The sequence below is a fragment of the Ailuropoda melanoleuca genome, chromosome 17 (genome assembly GCF_002007445.2).
Source record: "Ailuropoda melanoleuca isolate Jingjing chromosome 17, ASM200744v2, whole genome shotgun sequence".
In the NCBI taxonomy this organism is placed as follows: domain Eukaryota; kingdom Metazoa; phylum Chordata; class Mammalia; order Carnivora; family Ursidae; genus Ailuropoda; species Ailuropoda melanoleuca.
In genome coordinates, this window is record NC_048234.1 from 12,468,661 (window position 1) to 12,488,534 (window position 19,874).

The window sequence follows — 19,874 nt, forward strand, 5'->3', positions numbered from 1 at the left end:
CTGTGACAGGTCTGGGTCTTGAGCCCCCACTGGGACCACCATGAGAGCAAAACATCCATCCTCCATTGACGTCCTGAGAACCAGCCCTAGCACCCCCCAACCAGAGGCACCAGGCAGAAAAATCGACAGCACCCGTCTGCCCCCAGCCTCGACTAGCCAAGAACACAAGGCCTGTCTACCAGGGATGGGAGTGTGCATGGATAGTGGGAGAGAAGGTGGCTGGGGCTATTTTAATCTCTTCACAAGATACCGACTGTCTGCCTTCCCCACTGACTTAGTTCCAGGGTGTGTGTGTGTGTGTGTGTGTGTGTGTGTGTGTGTGTGTTGGGGCGGTGACAACATGGCTGGGAGATGAGCTTGCACCCCAGCCTGATCCCAACCCCACAGGCTCTAGGGCCACCAGCCAACACAATCCACCCAAAGTTCCTCAAACATACTCTGCATTTTTCTGTCTTCATGTCTCTGTTCAGCGTTTCACTTCCTCCACTGACCGACCGTACATGGCCCGGCCTGGCCCCTGGGTGGGGAGGGGGCTCTGCCGGCCGCCAGCACAGCGGCAACAGTATGCCTCTCCCTGTGGTGCATGTCACAAGGTGCCCTCCTTGTGGGGGCCAGGAATTCTAGCTCCCAGAAGCTGGCCTATGGACATAATCACACGAAGACGACTTTAGCTCTTCGGAATCACGTTTTTGAAGACTATTTGGTGACAGAAAAAAGGCGAAAACTCCATTAAGGAGGAAAAGGATACTAAACCACATAAGATTCAAGTTTTGTTAAAAAAATACTTATTATATTTAATATGCATCGAAGAAAAACTAGAAAGAAACACCTCAAAACGCCAACAGTGTTTCTATCACTAGGTGGTAGGTTTGTAGTTGGGGTTTTCTTGCTTTTTTTTCCCTTTGTTTGGTCAGGGCATCCACCACCCACTATCACGGACCCCCTTCCTCTGATATCGGCACCTCGATTTTTCTCCGCAAAGACCCCTGTCCTTAATGGGACGTCAGTCAGGATGCCTACACTCGTGACCTGAGTTCAGATGGTAAGCCTCCCTCCTGGGAATGTGAATCCTGGGCAGAGACACCCACAGATGGAGAATGAACGGGGCTGTGGTCTCCTGCGAACCCACATGCTCGAGGAGACCATCCCACCGGCTCTGGCTCCCAACCTGCTTGTCAAGGGGCTGCTCCTTCCTATTCTCCTGTGATTCTCCAAGCAAACCAACTGCGTCCTAATAAACTACCTTTGTTCCAGTTAGCCGGGTGCCGTTCACATTGCTGCAACTGAGGAATCCCAAGGGATATCCTCTTCCCACGTGTTCACTGGACTCTGAACCCTCGGCAGTGAGCATGCACCGCTCGTGGGAGCCGCTTGGGGCACGGGCTCTGGGACGCATGGCTCTGGACCAAACCCCACTGCCTGTATGATCGCTAGACCCAGGAGACAAGCTGCCTCGCCCCTCTCAGCCTCCTTCTTCGTCTGTCAGACCAGAGGAGTGCCCTGTTTCACGGGGAGCTGCCGTACTGATAATAAAATATAGGGCCTGGCACATCAGAGGCATCCGATAAATGGCGAACATTATTACTAAGATATGTTTGATAAGTCTCTTTCGAACAAATGCATCTATTTATCCAAGAACAAATCTTGAGTGCTTCCGGCATGCCAGACACGGGGACTCACAGTCAACAAGACAGACACAGTCGCTGTCCTCGTGGGGCTTGTAGTCCGCCGGGGAGACAGACGGGCAATAGGACATAGACAAAAACGTAAACCCATTTCAAGTGTCTATACAGGAAACAAGGGCTGAGGGATGGAATAGCAAGGCAGAGAAAGAATAAGCTTTAAGATGTGGTCAGGAAATGGGGGTGGGGCCGCTGAGTGAGGCCTAAGGGACGAGGAGGAACGAGGAACGCAGAGGGCCGCACATGTGTCGGGGCACGAAGCATGTCCCAGAAATAAGAATCGTGAATGGAGAATCAGGAACTTAGGATGATGGGAGAGGGGGCTGGGAGGCGCTTGGCAGGTTTTGGCGAGGAGTTCGTGTGTGTATATGCATATATTTTTAAAATTCTATTTTAAGTGCGATGGGAAACTGTTACAAGGTTTCTAGTAGGGGCTGACCTGACCTACTTTATGAGAGGCCGCCACTGGCTCTGGGTGGAAATGAGATGAACAGGGGCGTAGAAATCTCCCTCAGTGGTTCTGGGAAGAAACGCTAAGGCGCTGTGATGGAGAGAAAAGGAGGCGGACGCCAGCTCCCCTGAACAGGACGCACGACTTCCTCATGCCCTGGGTGTGGGGGTAACAAGGGTGTCACCAGGATGGCTCCCTGGCTTTCAGCCTCAGAGGCTGGTGGACGATGCCATGTACTCTCAGTGTACTGAGAGGGGAGAGACGGACATGGGACGGGGATGCCAGTAGCCCAGGGACAAGCACATGAGGTGTGAGTTGTCTGGAGCTCAGAGGGCAGTCCCGGGCTGAAGCCGCACAGGGGGGATGGTGGGCATAAAGATGGAACCTGAAGCCGCAGGAATGCATGGATGACAGCCATCGTATCCCTCTTCCCCTGACAAGTGCTGGACGAGCACCCTGACAGCCCCCTACAACCACGGTTGAATCAGGCACTCTGGCTCAATAGTTACTCCCACTTGCGGGTGCACCTGGGGGACTTGATAAAACACACTGGGCAGCTCCTGGGGTTTCCGACTCAGAAGGTCCCCGGAAGGGCTGGAGAACGTCCACTTCTATCGAGGTCCCCAGAAGGGCTGGAGAATGTCCACTTCTATCAAGTGTCCAGGGACCTGACTTCAGATCACTGCTCTAGTAGGAACAGCAGACCAAGCCTTCAGTCCCCACTCCCCTCTTACTGATGGTAAGCCATTAACTCCCCCCCGAGTTTAGCTAAACTCCTGTGAAAAGTCACGGGCATAACCAGGGAATGGGGTGCGGGAGCATGCGATGACTCAGGGGCCGCCAAGCGCCTCACGTAACGCCACTGTTAACTGCTCAGTACGGGTGAGTTCCCGTTCCATTTCACACACGTCGGTGTTCTGCGTACATTTAGTTTCTAAGGTGGAGCTGGAGATCATGTGAACACACTTGAGAGAGCTCATGCCTGAAGGTCTGTGCCGAGCGAGCCCAGCCCCTACCCCCCCCCCGGAGCAGGGGATTCTGGGGCTCGAATCCCGCCTTCCTGGACTTGGGAGGCTGCTCCCACTTCCCCCGAACCCACCTGCGGTGCGAACGCCCACCTCCTGGGCAACACACCTTTCCTATAAGGTTGGCAACCACAGGTTGCCAATTTCCAGAAAAGCCTCAGTTTTCTGTAATTCTATTTCTTTTCAACGCACATGAGGATACGAGTGTGCAGCAAAATGCTATGTAACCGTTTCACCTTTGTAAGACTTTTGCATAAATAAATTCACGCCCCCTAATGTTTGAGTTTGGGTTGCCTCCAGCGCCTCTCCTGACACATTTCCTCTCCTTACCTCACCCTTCACAAATGATGCTTCACTACCACGGGGGTGGTCACCTTCCAGAGAACCCGGCGTCCTCGCCAGGCTCCCTGCAGAGAACGTGCTGGAATGTCACATTGGTGCTAGCGAAGGTCTTTGGGAAAGGAGACCAGGCACAGACAGGAGGGACTGATGGGAGAAAAGGCAGCAACAGGGCCACCCCAGCTGCCGAAGGCCTCGCTGTGAGGGTCTTCACCCTACCCCAGGGTGTGCAGAGTGCCAGCACCCCTTACCCGAGACACGTGGGGTAAAGGGGAGAGGAGGCTGCAAGCAGGCCGCAGAGCTTACCTTCTCGTAGGGACAGTACTTGTACATCTTTGTGGGGCTCGTGCAGATGAAGACATCTGTGCTGTGAGAAAGGGGAAGGAGAGTCAGCCTGAGCCCCGACATTGCTTGGTCTTCATCACCCCCGCGCACCTGCTCCCGTACCCCCCACCCCTCTCCTCTGCGGGCATCAGGCCGTCCCGGGTCTGCACCCATCACCTGGAACGGGAAACCCCACCACCCCACACTGCTCTCCCAGCCAGGCACATCCTGTCCCCCAGTCCTGAGCAGCCACGTGTGACCTCTCTGGCCAGCGACCAGCTCAGGGAAGGGCGTCCACGGACGACAATTCTGCATGGCCGGAGCCCAGAGCTTAGCTGGGCCAATCACTTGCCCTCTCTGGAATCTGAACAGGGAAATACTGAGAGAGAGAAGCATTAGCAATGAGAGACGCATTAAAGGGGTGCAGAGCGAGGTACTTGAGGGAGAATCAGGGCCTCGTGCAATGCCAAGCAAAGAACCCCGTGAGAGTTAGGGTGGAGGGAGGAGGAGTCCCCTCCTCTCAGCGAGGCTAAGCGCCCTCAAAATGGGCAAGGGCTCTGCTATGCCCCTGCACACAGTCTGGTTCTTCTGCGCTGGTGACAGTGGGGGCACTGACCGGGAGGGCCTTGTCCCCCAGCCCAGGGGGGACAGGGGGGACAGACCCCCAGACCCTCACCGACAGAGCCATCTGGTCCCAAACATCCGCAGAGAGCCACCATCTAGGGCTCCTCGCGCTGAGCCTGTGGGACACGAGATTTTCCGGGCTCCTTTGCTCTTTGGCAAATTAGTCCCCCGAGAGTCCTGCCTACGTCAGGCTGCCAGGTCCCTCCGCAGACAGCATGTGCCTTCTAGTTACCCCGAGGCTCGGCTCTCTCGGTGCTGCCTGTGCCAACCTCGCCGTCCCCTTCCCCGTGCAGGGTCGGTCCCCTGGGTCCTCAGCCTCTCCTCCGTGTTCGCTCGCTGAAAGCTGGCCTCACGTGAGGAATCTGCCTCCCCTGCGCGCCTCGGGCTGAGAGCTCTGCTTTCCTCACACCCACTGGCTGCAGAGACAAGGCGAGAAGGCTCTCCCTCGACCTCCCTTGTCTCTTCCAGACCATTCCTCCTGTTAGAGTGGGCGGTTAGTGAGGTCCTCACAGGATGCCTGGAGGCCGACAGAGAGGAAGTCACGGTCAACTAGGAGGAAACTCAGAGGCCTGTCCAGGCAGCACCCAAAAGCAAAACCACGGGAAACCGGATGCAACCAGACAAGCCAAAGACAGCTGACATAGCATCATTCCTTCCTCAAGCTCTGTCGCCATAGTGTCCTTGAAGTCCTTCTCCAGGGGAGACCAAGAGCCTCTGGTGACATCGTTTGGATGGGCGAGGTGGGGGCCTCAGGGGCCAAGGTCTCCCCAGTCCACCAGTGACTCCTTCAAAATCCCTGACTCGGAGAAGCCCGTGCCCCACAAGCACCCACCTGCTGCCCTCCCTGGCCGCTGTCACCTCCCCGCCACCGGCGGTCCTCCCCGCAAATGCATTCTGACAACCTCACTGCATCCTTCAGCCTCAGCAAGACAGGCAACCCGCTGAGGCTCAGCATGCCTTCAGCCTCCCTGGGGCCCCTCCGGCTCCACTGCCATCTCCCTGCTGGTCTTCCTCTCTCTCCATCGGGGCCCGCAAAGAACTCCCCAGCTTCTTTGACTTGCACCCAAGCAACCGAGTGTTGCTGGAGAAAAACAAAAAACAACAAAAACAACAAAAAACTTGGATAATCGGTTTGGCCCTTTTCATCTTAAATTCATAAGCACAACCCCAAGGTAGTGGTGCGCTTGTCAGGCAGCCTGTCCCCAGGACCCCGGCATGTGCTCACGTTCCCTGACTCGACAGCCGCCACGCACCACCCCCGGGTCCTCAAACTTCTCGACTCTGAGACTCCCTGGCTTCTCATCGCGGAATCTAGAAACATGCCTATGTCTGAACTTCCTTCTCCCCTTCACCTGCACGGCAGGAACAGGCCTCCCTCCCTCCTCTCAAGGCAAGGCCTTCATTCGTGCGCTGGATTCCATCCCCTAATCTTCTCAAGGAGGAACTCCCTGCCACTTTCCCTTCCCCGGAACTGCTCTTCCCTACAACTCATTCAAACATGTTCTGCTCTCTCTCATCTTAAAACAAAATACACACACACACACACGTGCACATAAACATGACCTTGACCCCACACCCGCTCCCGTGACCTCCCATCTCTCTGCTCCCAAGACATCTACCAAGTGGCCTGCACCTGTTGACCCCACTTCCTCACCTCCTGTGTGTGCGTCAATCCACCCCAACCGGGAGTTGATCCCCTCCACTCCCCAGAAAGTGTCTGTTGTCACCAAGGACCCTCGTGTCACCATAGCCAATGCACACACCCTCTCCTTCTCTGGCTCACCAGCACCCAAGCAGACCTGCCCTCCTCTGTGAGAGCTCCTGTCCTGGCACCCCTGCCCGTCGTCGACCACCCCAGCATATGCCCCCAACTTTACCTTCACCATCCAGCCCTGTCTCCCGAGTCCTTAACAGCTTACTGAATATCTCCACGTGGACATCTCACCAACACTCGGATTTTCCAAAACAGCACACATGGTTGTCCCCACTCGCCAAACCTGTTCCTTCTCCAGTCAATGGCACTGTTACATAGATCTAGTTGCTCCAGCAAAAAAACCTAAAGATCGCCCCTTTTCCTATCCTCCCTCCAACCCCCAAGATCCAGCCCCGGACCTATGGGTTCTTCCTCCAACACGTGTATCATTCCATCAACTTCCCTCCGTGGTCGCCACCCCAGTCTCAACCACTGCACCTCTGACTGATCCTCAGCTTCCAATTCTGCCCCCGCGAAGCCTTTCTCCACCCCGTAGCCACACTGATTATTTTTTTAAGATTTTATTTTTATTTATCTGGGAGAGAGAGACCGTGCAAGCAGGGAGAGGGGCAAAGGGAGGAGAAGCAGACTCGGCACTCAGCACAGAGCCCCACGCAGGGCTCGATCTCACAACCCTGAGATCATGACCTGAGCCGATACCAAGAGTCAGACGCTCAACTGACTGAGCCACCCGGTGCCCCGGGACTGATTATTTTCAAACAACTTCGTTGAGGGATGACTGACATGTAAAGAACAACACAGGTGCAATATGATAAGTTACACGTGAAACACGGGTCACCACAATCAAGATAATAAATGCCCCCCAAAGTTTCCTGGTACCCTCCTATCATCTCTCCACCTGCCCCTCCTTGTCCCTACCCCACCTCGGGGCCCCAGGCAACCACCAATCTGCTTTCTGTCACCACAGATCAGACTGTATTTTCTAGAATTTCAAACAAATGGAAACACACAGTATGTACTATTTTTTATCTGGCTTCTTCCATCCGGTGAAGTTATTTCTGGGAGGACCCACTCATGTTATTAAATGCATCCATAGTTGGTTGTTTTTGTTTTGTTTTTGAGCGGGCTGATTAAAAAAAAAAACACAGCTTCATGGAGTATAATTCCTAAACCATAACAGCTGCCCATTTTTAGTTTGTAATCCAATGAATGTTACTACACTTACAGACTGACAACAATCACCAGAACATTTTCATGCCCCCCAAAGGAACCTTGTGTCCATTAGCGATGAGCTGGATTCTGCCCTTGGTCTTAGGAAACCACCAACCTACTTCCTATCTCTATGGATTTGTGTGTTCTGGATATTTCACATAAATGGGATCCTATAATACATGGACATTTGCTACTGGCCTCCTTCATTTAGGAAAACGTTTCCAAGGGTCACCACATGGTAGAATGTACCCAGGCTTCACGCCTTTTAATTGCTGGGTGATATTCCATTGGATGTGGACAGATGGACCTCGTTTGTTCGTGCGTGTACCAGCTGACGGACATGTGGGCTGTTTTCACCCTTTGGCTATTATGAACAATGCTGCTATGAACATTCATTCACAAGTTTTTGTGTGGAAGCGTGTTTTCATTTCTCTCAAGTATACTCCCGGAGTGCGATTGCTGGGTCATATGGTCACTCCATATTTACCATTTTGAGGAAATGTTTTCCACAGCAGCTACACCATTGTCCAATCCCACCAGCAGTGATAAGGGTTCCAAATGCTCTCTACCCTCGGTAACACGATTGTCCTTTTATTATTATTATTATTATTATTATTATTATTATTATTATCATAGCCATTCTAGTGCGTGTGAAATGGTATCTCATTGCGGTTTTGATTTGCATTTCACTACGGACTAATGACATTGGGGCAAATATTCATGCATTCATTGGCCATTTGCACATCTTTTCTGGAAAAATGCCTGTCCAAACTTATCACCCCAAGCCCATGTTTTTAAACCCTAAGTTAAATCACATCATTCTGTCTTCATTCCTCTGCCAGTGGACCGTCCCTCCCGTCCCCGCCACACTCACTGAATTCTAACCATACTGGTCTCCTTCAAAATGTCCCTCACATAAGCAACTCCTGGCCCATCTCAGGGCCTCCGCACCCTGGCTTCTTACTAACTAGTTCGTTCTTAACATTAAGCTCTGAAGTCACATGTCACCTCCTCGGAGAAACCTTTCCACCCACCTGAAGTAACCCCTTCTCCATTTAGTCTCAGACACGTCGCCTGTCTACGTCCTTCACCAAGCTTACCGCAAGCTAAAATTGTTTTTCTTTTTACTTGTCATCCTCCCCACCGTGACGAAAACTCCTCAAGACCCGAGACCTTAGGTTAGGTGTCTTACTTGCAAATATATCCCCAGTGCTAGCAGAGTTCCAGGCACATATTAAGTGACACAAAATCTATCTGTCTGGGGAGTGAATGAATCCATCGCCTCCTATGTCAGGCTCCTCAACCGTAGGCGTTCTGACAACACTGACTCCATCTTTGGCCCTCCGTCTTGTTCATGTCCGTGCAATGACCTCCCTTGGGGGTACGTGTTCCAGGCCCCTGGGAGATCAACGTGTGCCCTGACCGGAATGCGGGAAGGCTCGTTCTGATCTCCCCTAAAGTTGTTTAGATAACTAGTAGAGATAACACAGTTTCTTCCCTCCTCTTCTGACATACAGATGGCACCATGAGATCTGTTAAGTGTTTGACCCTTTGACCTCACCATAGTGCCCTCTGTACATCCCCTTGCCCTATAAAATCTATGGCTTAAGATTGGATTTTGCAGAGAACAGCTGGGCAGTCTGGATCCTCGCCGGCCTGACCCCCCTGTCAGTGTTACCCGACTAAAACTGGGTAAACTATATGGAGTCCCTGCTCTCAAAGTACTTTCTCAGGGTGCCTGGGTGGCTCAGTCGGTGAAGCATCTGCCTTTGGCTCAGGTCAAAATCCCAGGGTCCTGGGATCGAGCCCCACATCGGGCTCCCTGCTAAGCGGGGAGTATGCTTCTCCCTCTGCCCCTCCTCCCACTGGTTCTCTCAATCTCTCTCAAATAAATAAATACAATCTTTTAAAAGAAGAAGTACCTTCTCAGGTTGGAGGATGCTGTACTGTCCCCCCTTCCCCTTCTAACAATAGGTATTGAAAGTCATGCTTATTAAACACAGGTGTAAGCACATCTAAACTTATCCTTCTAAATGAGTAGTGTTAAGTCATCCCCCTAGGATGTCAAATACTTGTTTTGGCAAATACCGCTACCTCTTAATACATGTTTAAGAGCCATACGTAATATAACAACTATGGGGGAAAGATCTATAGGAAAGAAAACTCAAGCAAAAACACCAAAATGTAAGAAACTGGTGGTTTCAAATGATGAGATCATAAATGACTTTTTAACCTATATCATAATTTCCCCAAAATTAACCATAAGCTCTATTTTTTTAAAGCAAACAGTTTTCTGTCTTCTCTTAGGGACTGACCTCTGAAGCCAATTACAGTCCCGTCAGAAAGTACTCATTGCTTTAGATACCATGAGTTCCTTTTATTCAACATATATTAAAATCCATCATATTCTAAGCACTAAGGAAGTTTGGATAGGACGCATTTATTTGTTGGCATTCACTCCAAATCAGTTTTGGTTATTTTTACATCAAATGCCCCTTTCAAGGATAAGACAGGTTGACTGAGAGCATTTTATATGAAATATACTCTGCTAGTTGATATGGGGGGAACATTTGCAAAAAAGATTGTATCTAAGTATCTATCACTAAGTATCTATCAAGTTTAAATACAAAGAACAGAATGGGGTTGCTAGAGGAGAAGTGGGTGGGGGGTGGGTGAAACAGACAAAGGGGATTAAGAGTACAGTTATTGGGGCGCCTGGGTGGCACAGCGGTTAAGCATCTGCCTTCAGCTCAGGGCGTGATCCCAGCGATCTGGGATCGAGCCCCACATCAGGCTCTTCTGCTATGAGCCTGCTTCTTCCTCTCCCACTCCCCCTGCTTTGTGTTCCCTCTCTCGCTGGCTGTCTCTCTCTCTGTCGAATAAATAAATAAAATCTTAAAAAAAAAAAAGAGTACAGTTATTGTGGGCACCTGGCTGGCTCAGACAGTTAGGCATCCCACGATTGGTTTCCACTCAGGTCATGATCTCAGAGCTGTGAGATCGAGCCCCCGCACCAGGCTCTGCTCAGCGGGGAGTCTGCTTGGGGATTCTCTCCCTCTGCCCCTTCCCCCACTCATGTGCATGCACTCTCTCTCTCTCTCAAATAAATAAATAAATAAATCTTTTTAAAAAAGTGTACACTTATCCTAATGAGTCTGAGTAATATATACAATCCTTGAATCATTATACGGCCCATCTGAAACTAACATAACACCTATGTTAATTACACCTCAATAAAAATTATTTTTAAATGCACATGACTTTAATTCAGCTAGCCCAGTATGGTACAGAAATATTTGCACACGTACGTGCACACTCACTGTGGCTTGGATATACAGGAAGACATGAGAACCGACTTAAATGTCTCTGTGGAAATCATTACGTACGTGATGGTAAATGGTTCACAGTAGAACACTATTCAGTAGTTAAACGAGAGTTCGATAGCGTTGTTATGGAAAGATAGTGAACACATATTATATTCCTAAGTAAAAAAGAGAAAGCAGCAGCATAACATAGATGACTACAGTCCTGTTGTATAAGCAACAGCTGTGATGTGAATGTTTCTTCAGCAGGGGCGTGAGCCTGTACCATGAGCCAGGCAGCGCTCTAGGGACCGAGGATAGAGCCACAACTGAGGCAATCCCTGACCTCAGGGAGCTGGCATTTGACAGAGGAAGGGACAAACACGGGCACACAACTTCAGCTTAGCCAGGAAGGTGGCAGAATGCCTAGCCGGGGACACTGGCCTCTTCAGCTACAGCAGGATGGCCTCTCTGAGAAGACGACACGCAAGGTGCTCAGAGTTGAAGGATTAAAAACAATCTGGCCACGCCAAGTGCTCGTGGAGAAACATTCCAAGAGGGTATGTCAGGAACAAAGGCCGTGAGATTAGAAACAAGCTTGGCGCGTCCACAGGACAGAAACAAAGCCACTGTGTCTGGAACAGGTGAAAAGAGGTCGGAGGGTGGCACGGCCGGGTCATAGACCACCTCACAAGCCTGGCTGAGTTCACGTTTCATTTGAGTGCAAAAAGAAGCCAAGAGAGAGTTTTAAGAGGGACATGCATCAACAGAATTCTGGTTTGGAAATACCATTCTGGCTGCCAGTAGAACAGGTAAGTTTGCAAACCTATATACAAACCTGTATGTAAATGCATTTGAGAAGGTCTGGAAGCACGCATCCCAAATTGTTCACCAGGATAGGAAGAGTGGGATTGAGGGAGATGTGCACGGGGAGAGAGGGACAAAATGGGCAACGCACATTTTGTTCACAAATGTTCCCACTGTTTGAGTGCTTTGTAAGAATATGCTCAGGATTACTGAATGAAGGGTAGTCGCCCCTGAAGATATGCCAGGGAAGCTCTTCGGGATGGGATGGGATGCCCAGGAAGGCACAGCCTCCCCCTCAGTGCTACGGGAGCCAGGACATAGCATGCCAGCAAGGCGGTCTTAGGACAGCGAGCAGATAAGGTGTTTGCTCAGTGCTCCCCTCCTACCAGACACCCCTTTGCCTTCTCCACCTGGCAGACTCCTTCTCATTTTTCAGGACAACAGCTCCAGTGTCACTGCCTCCGCCAGGGAGTAGCCCTGCCTGTCTCCATCTGTACATCTGCCACGTCACTTTCAGAACTATGTTCTAGGGGCACCTGGGTGGCACAGCGGTTAAGCGTCTGCCTTCGGCTCAGGGCGTGATCCCGGCGTTATGGGATCGAGCCCCACATCAGGCTCCTCCGCTATGAGCCTGCTTCTTCCTTTCCCACTCCCCCTGCTTGTGTTCCCTCTCTCGCTGGCTGTCTCTATCTCTGTCGAATAAATAAATAAAATCTTAAAAAAAAAAAAGAACTATGTTCTAGTCATTTGTTTCCCAGTGAACTCCTCGAAGGCCAGAACCGCCTCTTATCTACTGCTGTATGTACAGCATTTGGCACAGGGCCTCGCCCGTAGCAGGTGCCTGGCAAATATTCCTTCAGTACCATTTTAAATCTTGGCCTCTGTCTACTTCAGTACCAGACACAAAGCTATGCACTTAGTTACAGACTAGACCCCGGTCTCTGTCCACACTTGGGGCATTGACCTTGGGAATCTACCCCGTGAAGAGCCAAAATGGAGGTAACAGACCTGTGAGATGGTCTAGACTTGCATTTTCACAAAAGTGTTCACAGGGAAGCTGTGGGAAAGAATGTTCCGGACTAGAACACATATGAAGAAAGGCTGCATCCTCTGTTACCCGAGTGATGAGTCACGATCCATATTGGCAAACCTGAAGCCCTTTGAAGGCCTATGGCAAAGAAACCTTCGTAATCCAATGTCCCCCACACCATTTTGGTTAAAGACCGCTTTTTTTGTTGTTGTTGCATATGTATTAAATCTTGCAGAACAATAACTGTGGCTAGCAGTTACTGAGTGCCTACGATGTGCCAGGCACTATAATGAGGCCTTTCTCATTCCCCTCGTTTTACAGTTGAAGAAACTGAGACCCAGAAAGCTTCATAACTTGCCCAACGTCCAAGATTTGATTCTAGAAAAGTCTGGGCTTGAGCCTGGGCGGTCTCACTCCAGTTAGGGCATAACCTTAACCACTATGCCGTCCAGCGCCCCAGAATACAGTTGGCTGAATGTGCTGCAGGAAACGCCAATCCAGACACAAGCAGAGTTTGGAAAAGTTGCGGCGCAAATACATATGTGCCTTGCCTCTCTAGGCTCTTCTGGTGATGGCGGGAAGTTAGACAACAGTACTCCGCTATAAATCAGGCTCCAATCGTAACCAGCAAGAAATATACCACTCGGCATGACCTGACTCCGGTCGAAAAATAAATGATCAACCAAACGAGTTTACGATTCAACTCGAACCGAAAGCATCTCGTGTTCCTCTGATGCCTATTTATCAAGGCACTTTGAACACTGAAGGTTTTTGGAGGCATTTATACGGCACAATAAAGACCGAACCAGACCTTTTGTTTGATTGGTCTTTCAGGTTGGTAAATTCGAGCAAAACTATGACCAATGAAAGCATTTACAGGCCTAGAAATAAATCCTAACATTCATGGTCAGCTGATGTTTGCCAAGGAAGCCAAGACAATTCAATGAGGGGGAGGGGGAAGAGTCTTTTCAACAAATGGTACTGAGAAGTGGATTTCCACGTGCAAAAGGATGAGGTGGGACCCCTTCCTCACACCATATTCAAAAATTAACTCAAAATGGATCAAAGACCTGAACATAAAAGCTAAAACTATAAAACTCGTAGAAGAAAACATAGGAGCAAGTCTTATGACTATGGATTAAGCAAACAATCCTTAGATATGACACCAAAAACACAAATGACCAAAGGAAAAAAACAGATAGGGGACCTGGGTGGCTCAGTTAGTTAAGGGTCTGCCTTCAGCTGAGGTCATGATCCTGGGGTCCTCGGATGGAGCCCCGTGTCAGGCTCCCTGCTCAGTGGGGAGTCTGCTTCTCCCTCTGCCTCTGCCCCTGCTTGTGCGCTCTCCCTTTCTCAAATAAACAAAATCTTTAAAAAAAAAAAAAAGAAACAAATAAATTGAACTATACCCACATAAAAACTGTAAGTTTCAAAGGACACCACAAAGAGACTAAAATAAATCCACAGAATGAGGGAATATATTTGCAAATCATATATCTGGTAAGGGACTTGCCATCTAAAATATAAAAACAACTCTTTGTGCACCTGGGTGGCTCAGTCTGTTAAGTGGCTGCCTTTGGCTCAGGTCATGATCCCAGGGTCCTGGGATCGAGTCCCATGTCAGGCCCCCTGCTTCGCAGAGAGTCAGCTTCTCCCTCTGCCCCTCACCCACTCATTCTCTCTCTCTCCCTCTCTCAAATAAACAAAATCTTTTTAAAAAGATAAAATATATAGGGGGTGCCTGGGTGGCACAGCGGTTAAGCGTCTGCCTTCAGCTCAGGGCGTGATCCCGGCGTTATGGGATCGAGCCCCACATCAGGCTCCTCCGCTATGAGCCTGCTTCTTCCTCTCCCACTCCCCCTGCTTGTGTTCCCTCTCTCGCTGGCTGTCTCTATCTCTGTCGAATAAATAAATAAAATATTTTAAAAAAAGATAAAATATATAAAGAATTCTTAAAAATTAGCAATAAAGAGATAAATAACCCAACTGAAAAAAAATAGCAAAAAAAAGATAATTCTCCCCAAACCGTAAACAAATGGCTAAAAACACACAAGAAGATGCTCAAATCATTAGCCATCGAGAAATGCAAATCAAAACCATGATGAGATACCCCTTCACACCCACTAGGACGGCTAGAATAAAAAAGACCACAAGTGTTGGCAAGGCTGTGAAGTTGGAACCCTCATACATTGCTAATGAGACTGTCAAGATGGTACTGTCGCTTTGGAAAACAGCTTGGCCGTCCCCAAAATGTTAAACATGGATTTACCACATGACCCAAGGGTTCTGCTCCTAGGTATATACAACATATATATGAAAACATACAACCACAAAAAAACCCGTACGTGAGTGTTCACCAGTATTATTCTTTTTTTTTTTAAGATTTTATTTATTTATTTGACAGAGATAGAGACAGCCAGCAAGAGAGGGAACACAAGCAGGGGGAGTGGGAGAGGAAGAAGCAGGCTCATAGTGGAGGAGCCTGATGTGGGGCTCGAACCCATAACGCCGGGATCACGCCCTGAGCCGAAGGCAGATGCTTAACCGCTGTGCCACCCAGGCGCCCCCACCAGTATTATTCTTAATACCTGAGAAGCAGAAACAACCCAAGCGTCTATCAACTGATGAAGAGACAAACAAAATGTCAATATCCATACATTGGAATATTACTCAGCGATGAAAAGGAATGGAGCGCTGATTTGTGCCACGCGGGAGATGACCATGAACACACAGGCTGCATAAAAGAACCAATCACAAAAGACCACACAGTGCGCTCCGTGAAATGTACGTGAAGTATACATGGACTGTCCAGCCCCAGCAAGTCTACAGAGCCCTGAAGGAGGCAGTGGCTGCCTAAGGCTGCAGGGAAAGGAGAGAGAAGGGGTAGGGACTGCTCATGGGTATAGGGTTTCTTTTTGGGTTGATGACAGTGTTCAGAAATTGACTCCGGTACTGAACGCACAACTCTGCGGACATACTAAAAACCACTGAATTGTACACTTCCAACGGCTGTAGGGTATGTGAATTATATCTCAATACGTTGTTACTGTGTTTTAAGTCCTCAAGGAAGCCCATCACCTGTAACTGCTAATGGATCTTAGTGAAAGGTTAAGGAGCTGGGGCTTCAGCTCCCGGAAGCAGCCATTTCACTAGAACAACACGGAAATCTCTCACACTCCTGCTGCTTGGTCGCCATGTCTCCTTGTTAGGTCGCCCGTTAGACCTCTGTGTACTCCTTCCTCTTGCTTTTCAGCACTTATCACAATCTGTGATTATCTCTGCTTGTGAGATTCTTTTGTGTGATGTCTCCTCTCTGGCAGGACCGTGTTTGTTCATCTCTGTATCACTGGTGTCTGGCAACGTCTAACAGTCCGTTCTCAGTTATTTGCTGAATAAATGCACGCCCAGCGCCTGGTCAACCAGGTCCCATTAGACTCAATATTTTCTCCTGTTACCGGATCAAAACACCTCACTAGCTGTCGAGCTGAGTCTGTTTCACCCAGTTAGGGTGTTACCAGGTTGAGTGCCAAAGAAAGAAGCATGGGCCTGTGCAGGGGTGAGGAGAGAGAAGCGAGGGAGGCAGACGGAGTGTAGGGGAGGTGCTGGTGGGAGGAAGGCACAAACGCTCAGGCGGGAAGACAAACTTACTTTTCTAGGTTGGCCATCTGTTTCACAGCTTCCACAGCCCCTGGTAGAGGCTCCAGGTCAAGAAAGAAATTTTCTGATTCCCATATGCTAATGGCCTTCTCCTAAGAAGACGAGAGAGAAGTCGGTGACTTCAGGGTACTCAGCACATTGCCTCACTGCAGGGACGACGGTGCAGCTAGGAAGAACAGTTGACAAGAAGAGTGTGAGCCTTCCAAGTACCCCCCCACACACACCCAGGGACATATCCTGGGTGACCGGGGGATCACACGGAGGACGTACGTGTGTGTTCCAGGCCCTCTCCAGGAGGTCTGACTTCTGCAAGGATCCAGCAGAGATCAGCTAAGGGGTCATGAGCTATGGATTCCGAAGCCTGCTCTGTTTGAGGCACGGCTAGAGCCATCTGGGACCAAAGGCAAGTCATCGTGAATCATGCACTTGCTTGATTCTAATGGCCAGAGGCATCGCAGAGGCTCTGGGGAGGGACTGGGTCTTGCCATGGCACTACGGTACTTTAATTCAAGAGCTGGAGGAACTCAGAGATTCTTAAGAGCACTGCTGTGCCATGTGGGGTCTGGGTGGCCAAGGGGGCAGGTGGAAGGCCAGTCGAGCAGAACTCCAGGTTCCCCATCCATATCCACTGGAATCTATGCTATGCATTGGTGTGTCATTAAGTACTTTGTTTAAAAAGCATTCTGCGGGGCGCCTGGGTGGCTCAGCCGTTAGGTGTCTGCCTTCAGCTCAGGGCGTGATCCCAGGGTCCTGGGATCGAGCCCCAGCATCGGGCTCCCTGCTTGGCTGGGAAGCCTGCTTCTTCCTCTCCCAATCCCCCTGCTTGTGTTCCCTCTCTTGCTGTCTCTCTCTCTGTGTCAGTTAAATAAATAAATAAAATCTTTTTTAAAAAAAAGTATCCTGTTGCTTTTCAAGTCTGAAAGCCAAACATCCAGGCCCTCATTGTTCCTATGAGAAAATCCAGACTCTGAGGGGGGAAGGGATTTACTCAATACCACACAGCAAAATAGGGGCATTGCTGAGAGCTGAGCAGCATCTCCCAACTCCGAGGCTACAAGGTTCGACCTTATGTCACTGGGTTGAAATCAAGTTTGCAGAATGCCACACTTTCCCAGCCTCAGTACAAGGGGAGGGGAGACGGTCGCCGACCTCTGAGAATCCCACAGGTGCAGCAGGTGCAGCAGGACGTGTCTCTGCCAGGTCAGACGCCACACAGTCCAGGACAAGTGCCACCACCGTGTCACACTTAGAGGCAGAGTGCCCTGCGATCACGCTAGCATTGTTCTCGTGAACTACACGGGCTGAAGCAAATGAGTACAGATTGCTAAAATATGGCCCTTGTTTGGCCCTCACCTCCCACGAGGGGCAAGAATCGCTATCCCCAGTTTACTGATAAGGAAACAGGCTTAGAGGATTGTTTTCAAGGCCACTTATGGGTGATGCTGTGGAACTTGACTCAGGGTTTCTGACTCACACAGAGGCAGCGTGGACTGGTGGAAAGCGTATTTGACGGAGGAGTAAGAGGTCCTGGCCTTGGCTGCGTGACCTTGGACTCACTGTCTTAGCTCAGTAATCAGCATCCCAACATCCCCTCCCTCCCTCCATCACTAACTTGGCTCTGAAACCCTGGGCAAGGGACTTCCTCTCTCTGGGCTGAGTTATTCAACTGTCCTAACAGTGTAGGATTCTAAGTCAGTTAAAATGAGCTTTGCCTTCCACCTCTGCCCTGATTACCTCTCTGAGCCCTGTGGAGATCAAAGGGGATACCAATAGAGGGGTATTTTGTAAAGCAGAAATGCCTACATAATTAATGTGGGTTGGTTCATCGGTTGTTTTTAACTGTGGATGCTGGGCCAGCTCAGCCAAGGGGAGACTCAGGGATGTCCTGTGGTGAGCTATGCTGGGGACACAGGGCGTGTGTTCATCTATTAAAATCCTGTTTCCTGCAATGTTCCCAGAAGCAGAACTCAGCAGGTCCTGCCCAGAACACTGCCTCTTTACTGTCCCGGGACCTCCGTTCCTTTGCCTCGTCCTTAGAAAATGGTCAAATCATCTCCTTAGAGCTGGAATCTGCACATCCGTACAAAGGACTGCAAAAGCCACTGTCCTTTTCAGAGTTGGGGGTGATCACCCCAATACACTCCTGCAAGGAAGTAAGGGGCCCAGACTGCCAATACTGCGTACTGTCTACAAATGAACACCCACACAGAGCAGAAGAGTCTGTTACTGAGGCCGCAAAAATTACTAGGGTATTCTCTCCAGCATGGAGTTGGTAATCAGGTATTGGAGCTGGGAGAAGCGAGCACACAGAACTCTGGGAAAGTCACTTCTGAAGTGCACGGTATTGAGAGATGTGGTGCTTGGTTTTCTCTTTAACACCTGCCTCTCAACAAGCCAATTGTTGTCAAGTTACCTTTTTTAAGTCAAAAGAAATGTCACTTGTTAGAGCAGGATGGAGAAGAGGACTTTGGAGCGGGGAAAGCTGAATGTGCTTGGGAGTCAGACAGACTTGGGTTGGAATCCTAGCCGAGCGCCTTACTAACTATAGGACTTGGGACAAGTTTCCTCATCTGCATAACGAAGACAATAACATCTACCTCACATGGGAGACAATGCAGTCAACCTGGGGATACAAAATAGGCTCTAATGTCATCATCATCAGAGTTCTGGTGGTGACCTTGGGTGACCAATCAAGGGATGCCAGAAAACAGCCAGCCTCTTTAAGTTCGTGCAAGGCAAAATCCCATTCCTTCCCCGAAATAGTTTAAATTCACAAACTAAGCCATCTGTCTATAAACATGCCTGGATATTTCCCCTCCATCCATCCTGGACTCAGAAGGCAAAGCACAGCAGGAGTCAGGGGAATGCGGTGGGCTCACGTTCAGCAGGGCCACCAAAGCAAGGGGAGAAACCAAAGAGTTGAACCCACCCCATCTTGACCACTGACTCATTGTGTGATGTCCAGAAAGTCACTCAACTCCTCAAATACCACTGGGAGTTATGCATTCATGGAAAAGGACAAAAAAGAACGGTAAGGACACTCATCAAATTCGTGAGAATGAGAAAATGAGCATTTGACTGTGGCAGGGGTCAAGGGGACTTGACTTGTAACGTTTATTTCATGTAAACAATTTAAAGACTTGCGGCCAAATGCACCAAAAATTTAAAAGTCAGCTAAAGATAGAGTTCGTATTTTACGCTCCATATTCTCCTGACTTTTGAGACGCCCTCGGTGACAGCCAACAGTTCCCGTGCGCGCCGGGCTGCGCCTGGGCGCGGCGCCCTGGGTCCTCCCCAGGTCCCCCTGTTTTACGAGAGGACCACCCCGAGGCTCGGGGAGGTGACCCAGGCAAGGTCACGCGGGCTCCCGGCCCAGGGCTGGAAAGGAGGGCCGCAGTCCCGCCGGGCTCGGGTGGGCTCGGGGCCCCGGAGCGGGAACGGCGGCCCGGCGGCGGGCGACGAGCGGGGCCGGGGCGGGGGATGCTCACGCTCAGGCCGGGCTGCAGGAGGCCGTACTGCTCGGACAACCAGAAGCCGCGCCGGTCCTCCAGCGCGATGAAGGGCTGGTCGGGGAAGCGCGCGCGGAACTTCCTGAGGAAGCCGCCCTCGAAGTCGGCCAGCACGCCGTCCATGTCCACCAGCACCCGCAGGGCGCGGCCGTCCGCCCGGCCCGCCCGCCAGCCCGGTCCCCAGCCGCCCCGCCGGGA

General features: G+C 50.4%; 1 protein-coding gene across 2 annotated transcripts in view; it reads right to left on the reverse strand.

Moving 5' to 3' along the window:
- Positions 1–19,859, reverse strand: part of NT5M (5',3'-nucleotidase, mitochondrial) — a 40,217-nt gene extending 20,358 nt beyond the window's left edge. For both annotated transcript variants that reach the window (XM_034646903.1, XM_011237660.3), the window contains exons 1-3: positions 19,656–19,859; positions 16,159–16,259; positions 3,804–3,864 (exon numbers count right to left, since the gene is read on the reverse strand). In XM_034646903.1, coding sequence (XP_034502794.1) covers positions 3,804–3,864; positions 16,159–16,259; positions 19,656–19,799 — 306 coding nt within the window. In that variant the 5' untranslated portion in view covers positions 19,800–19,859. The remainder of the gene's footprint in view (positions 1–3,803; positions 3,865–16,158; positions 16,260–19,655) is intronic.
- Between the last annotated feature and the right edge of the window lie 15 nt (positions 19,860–19,874).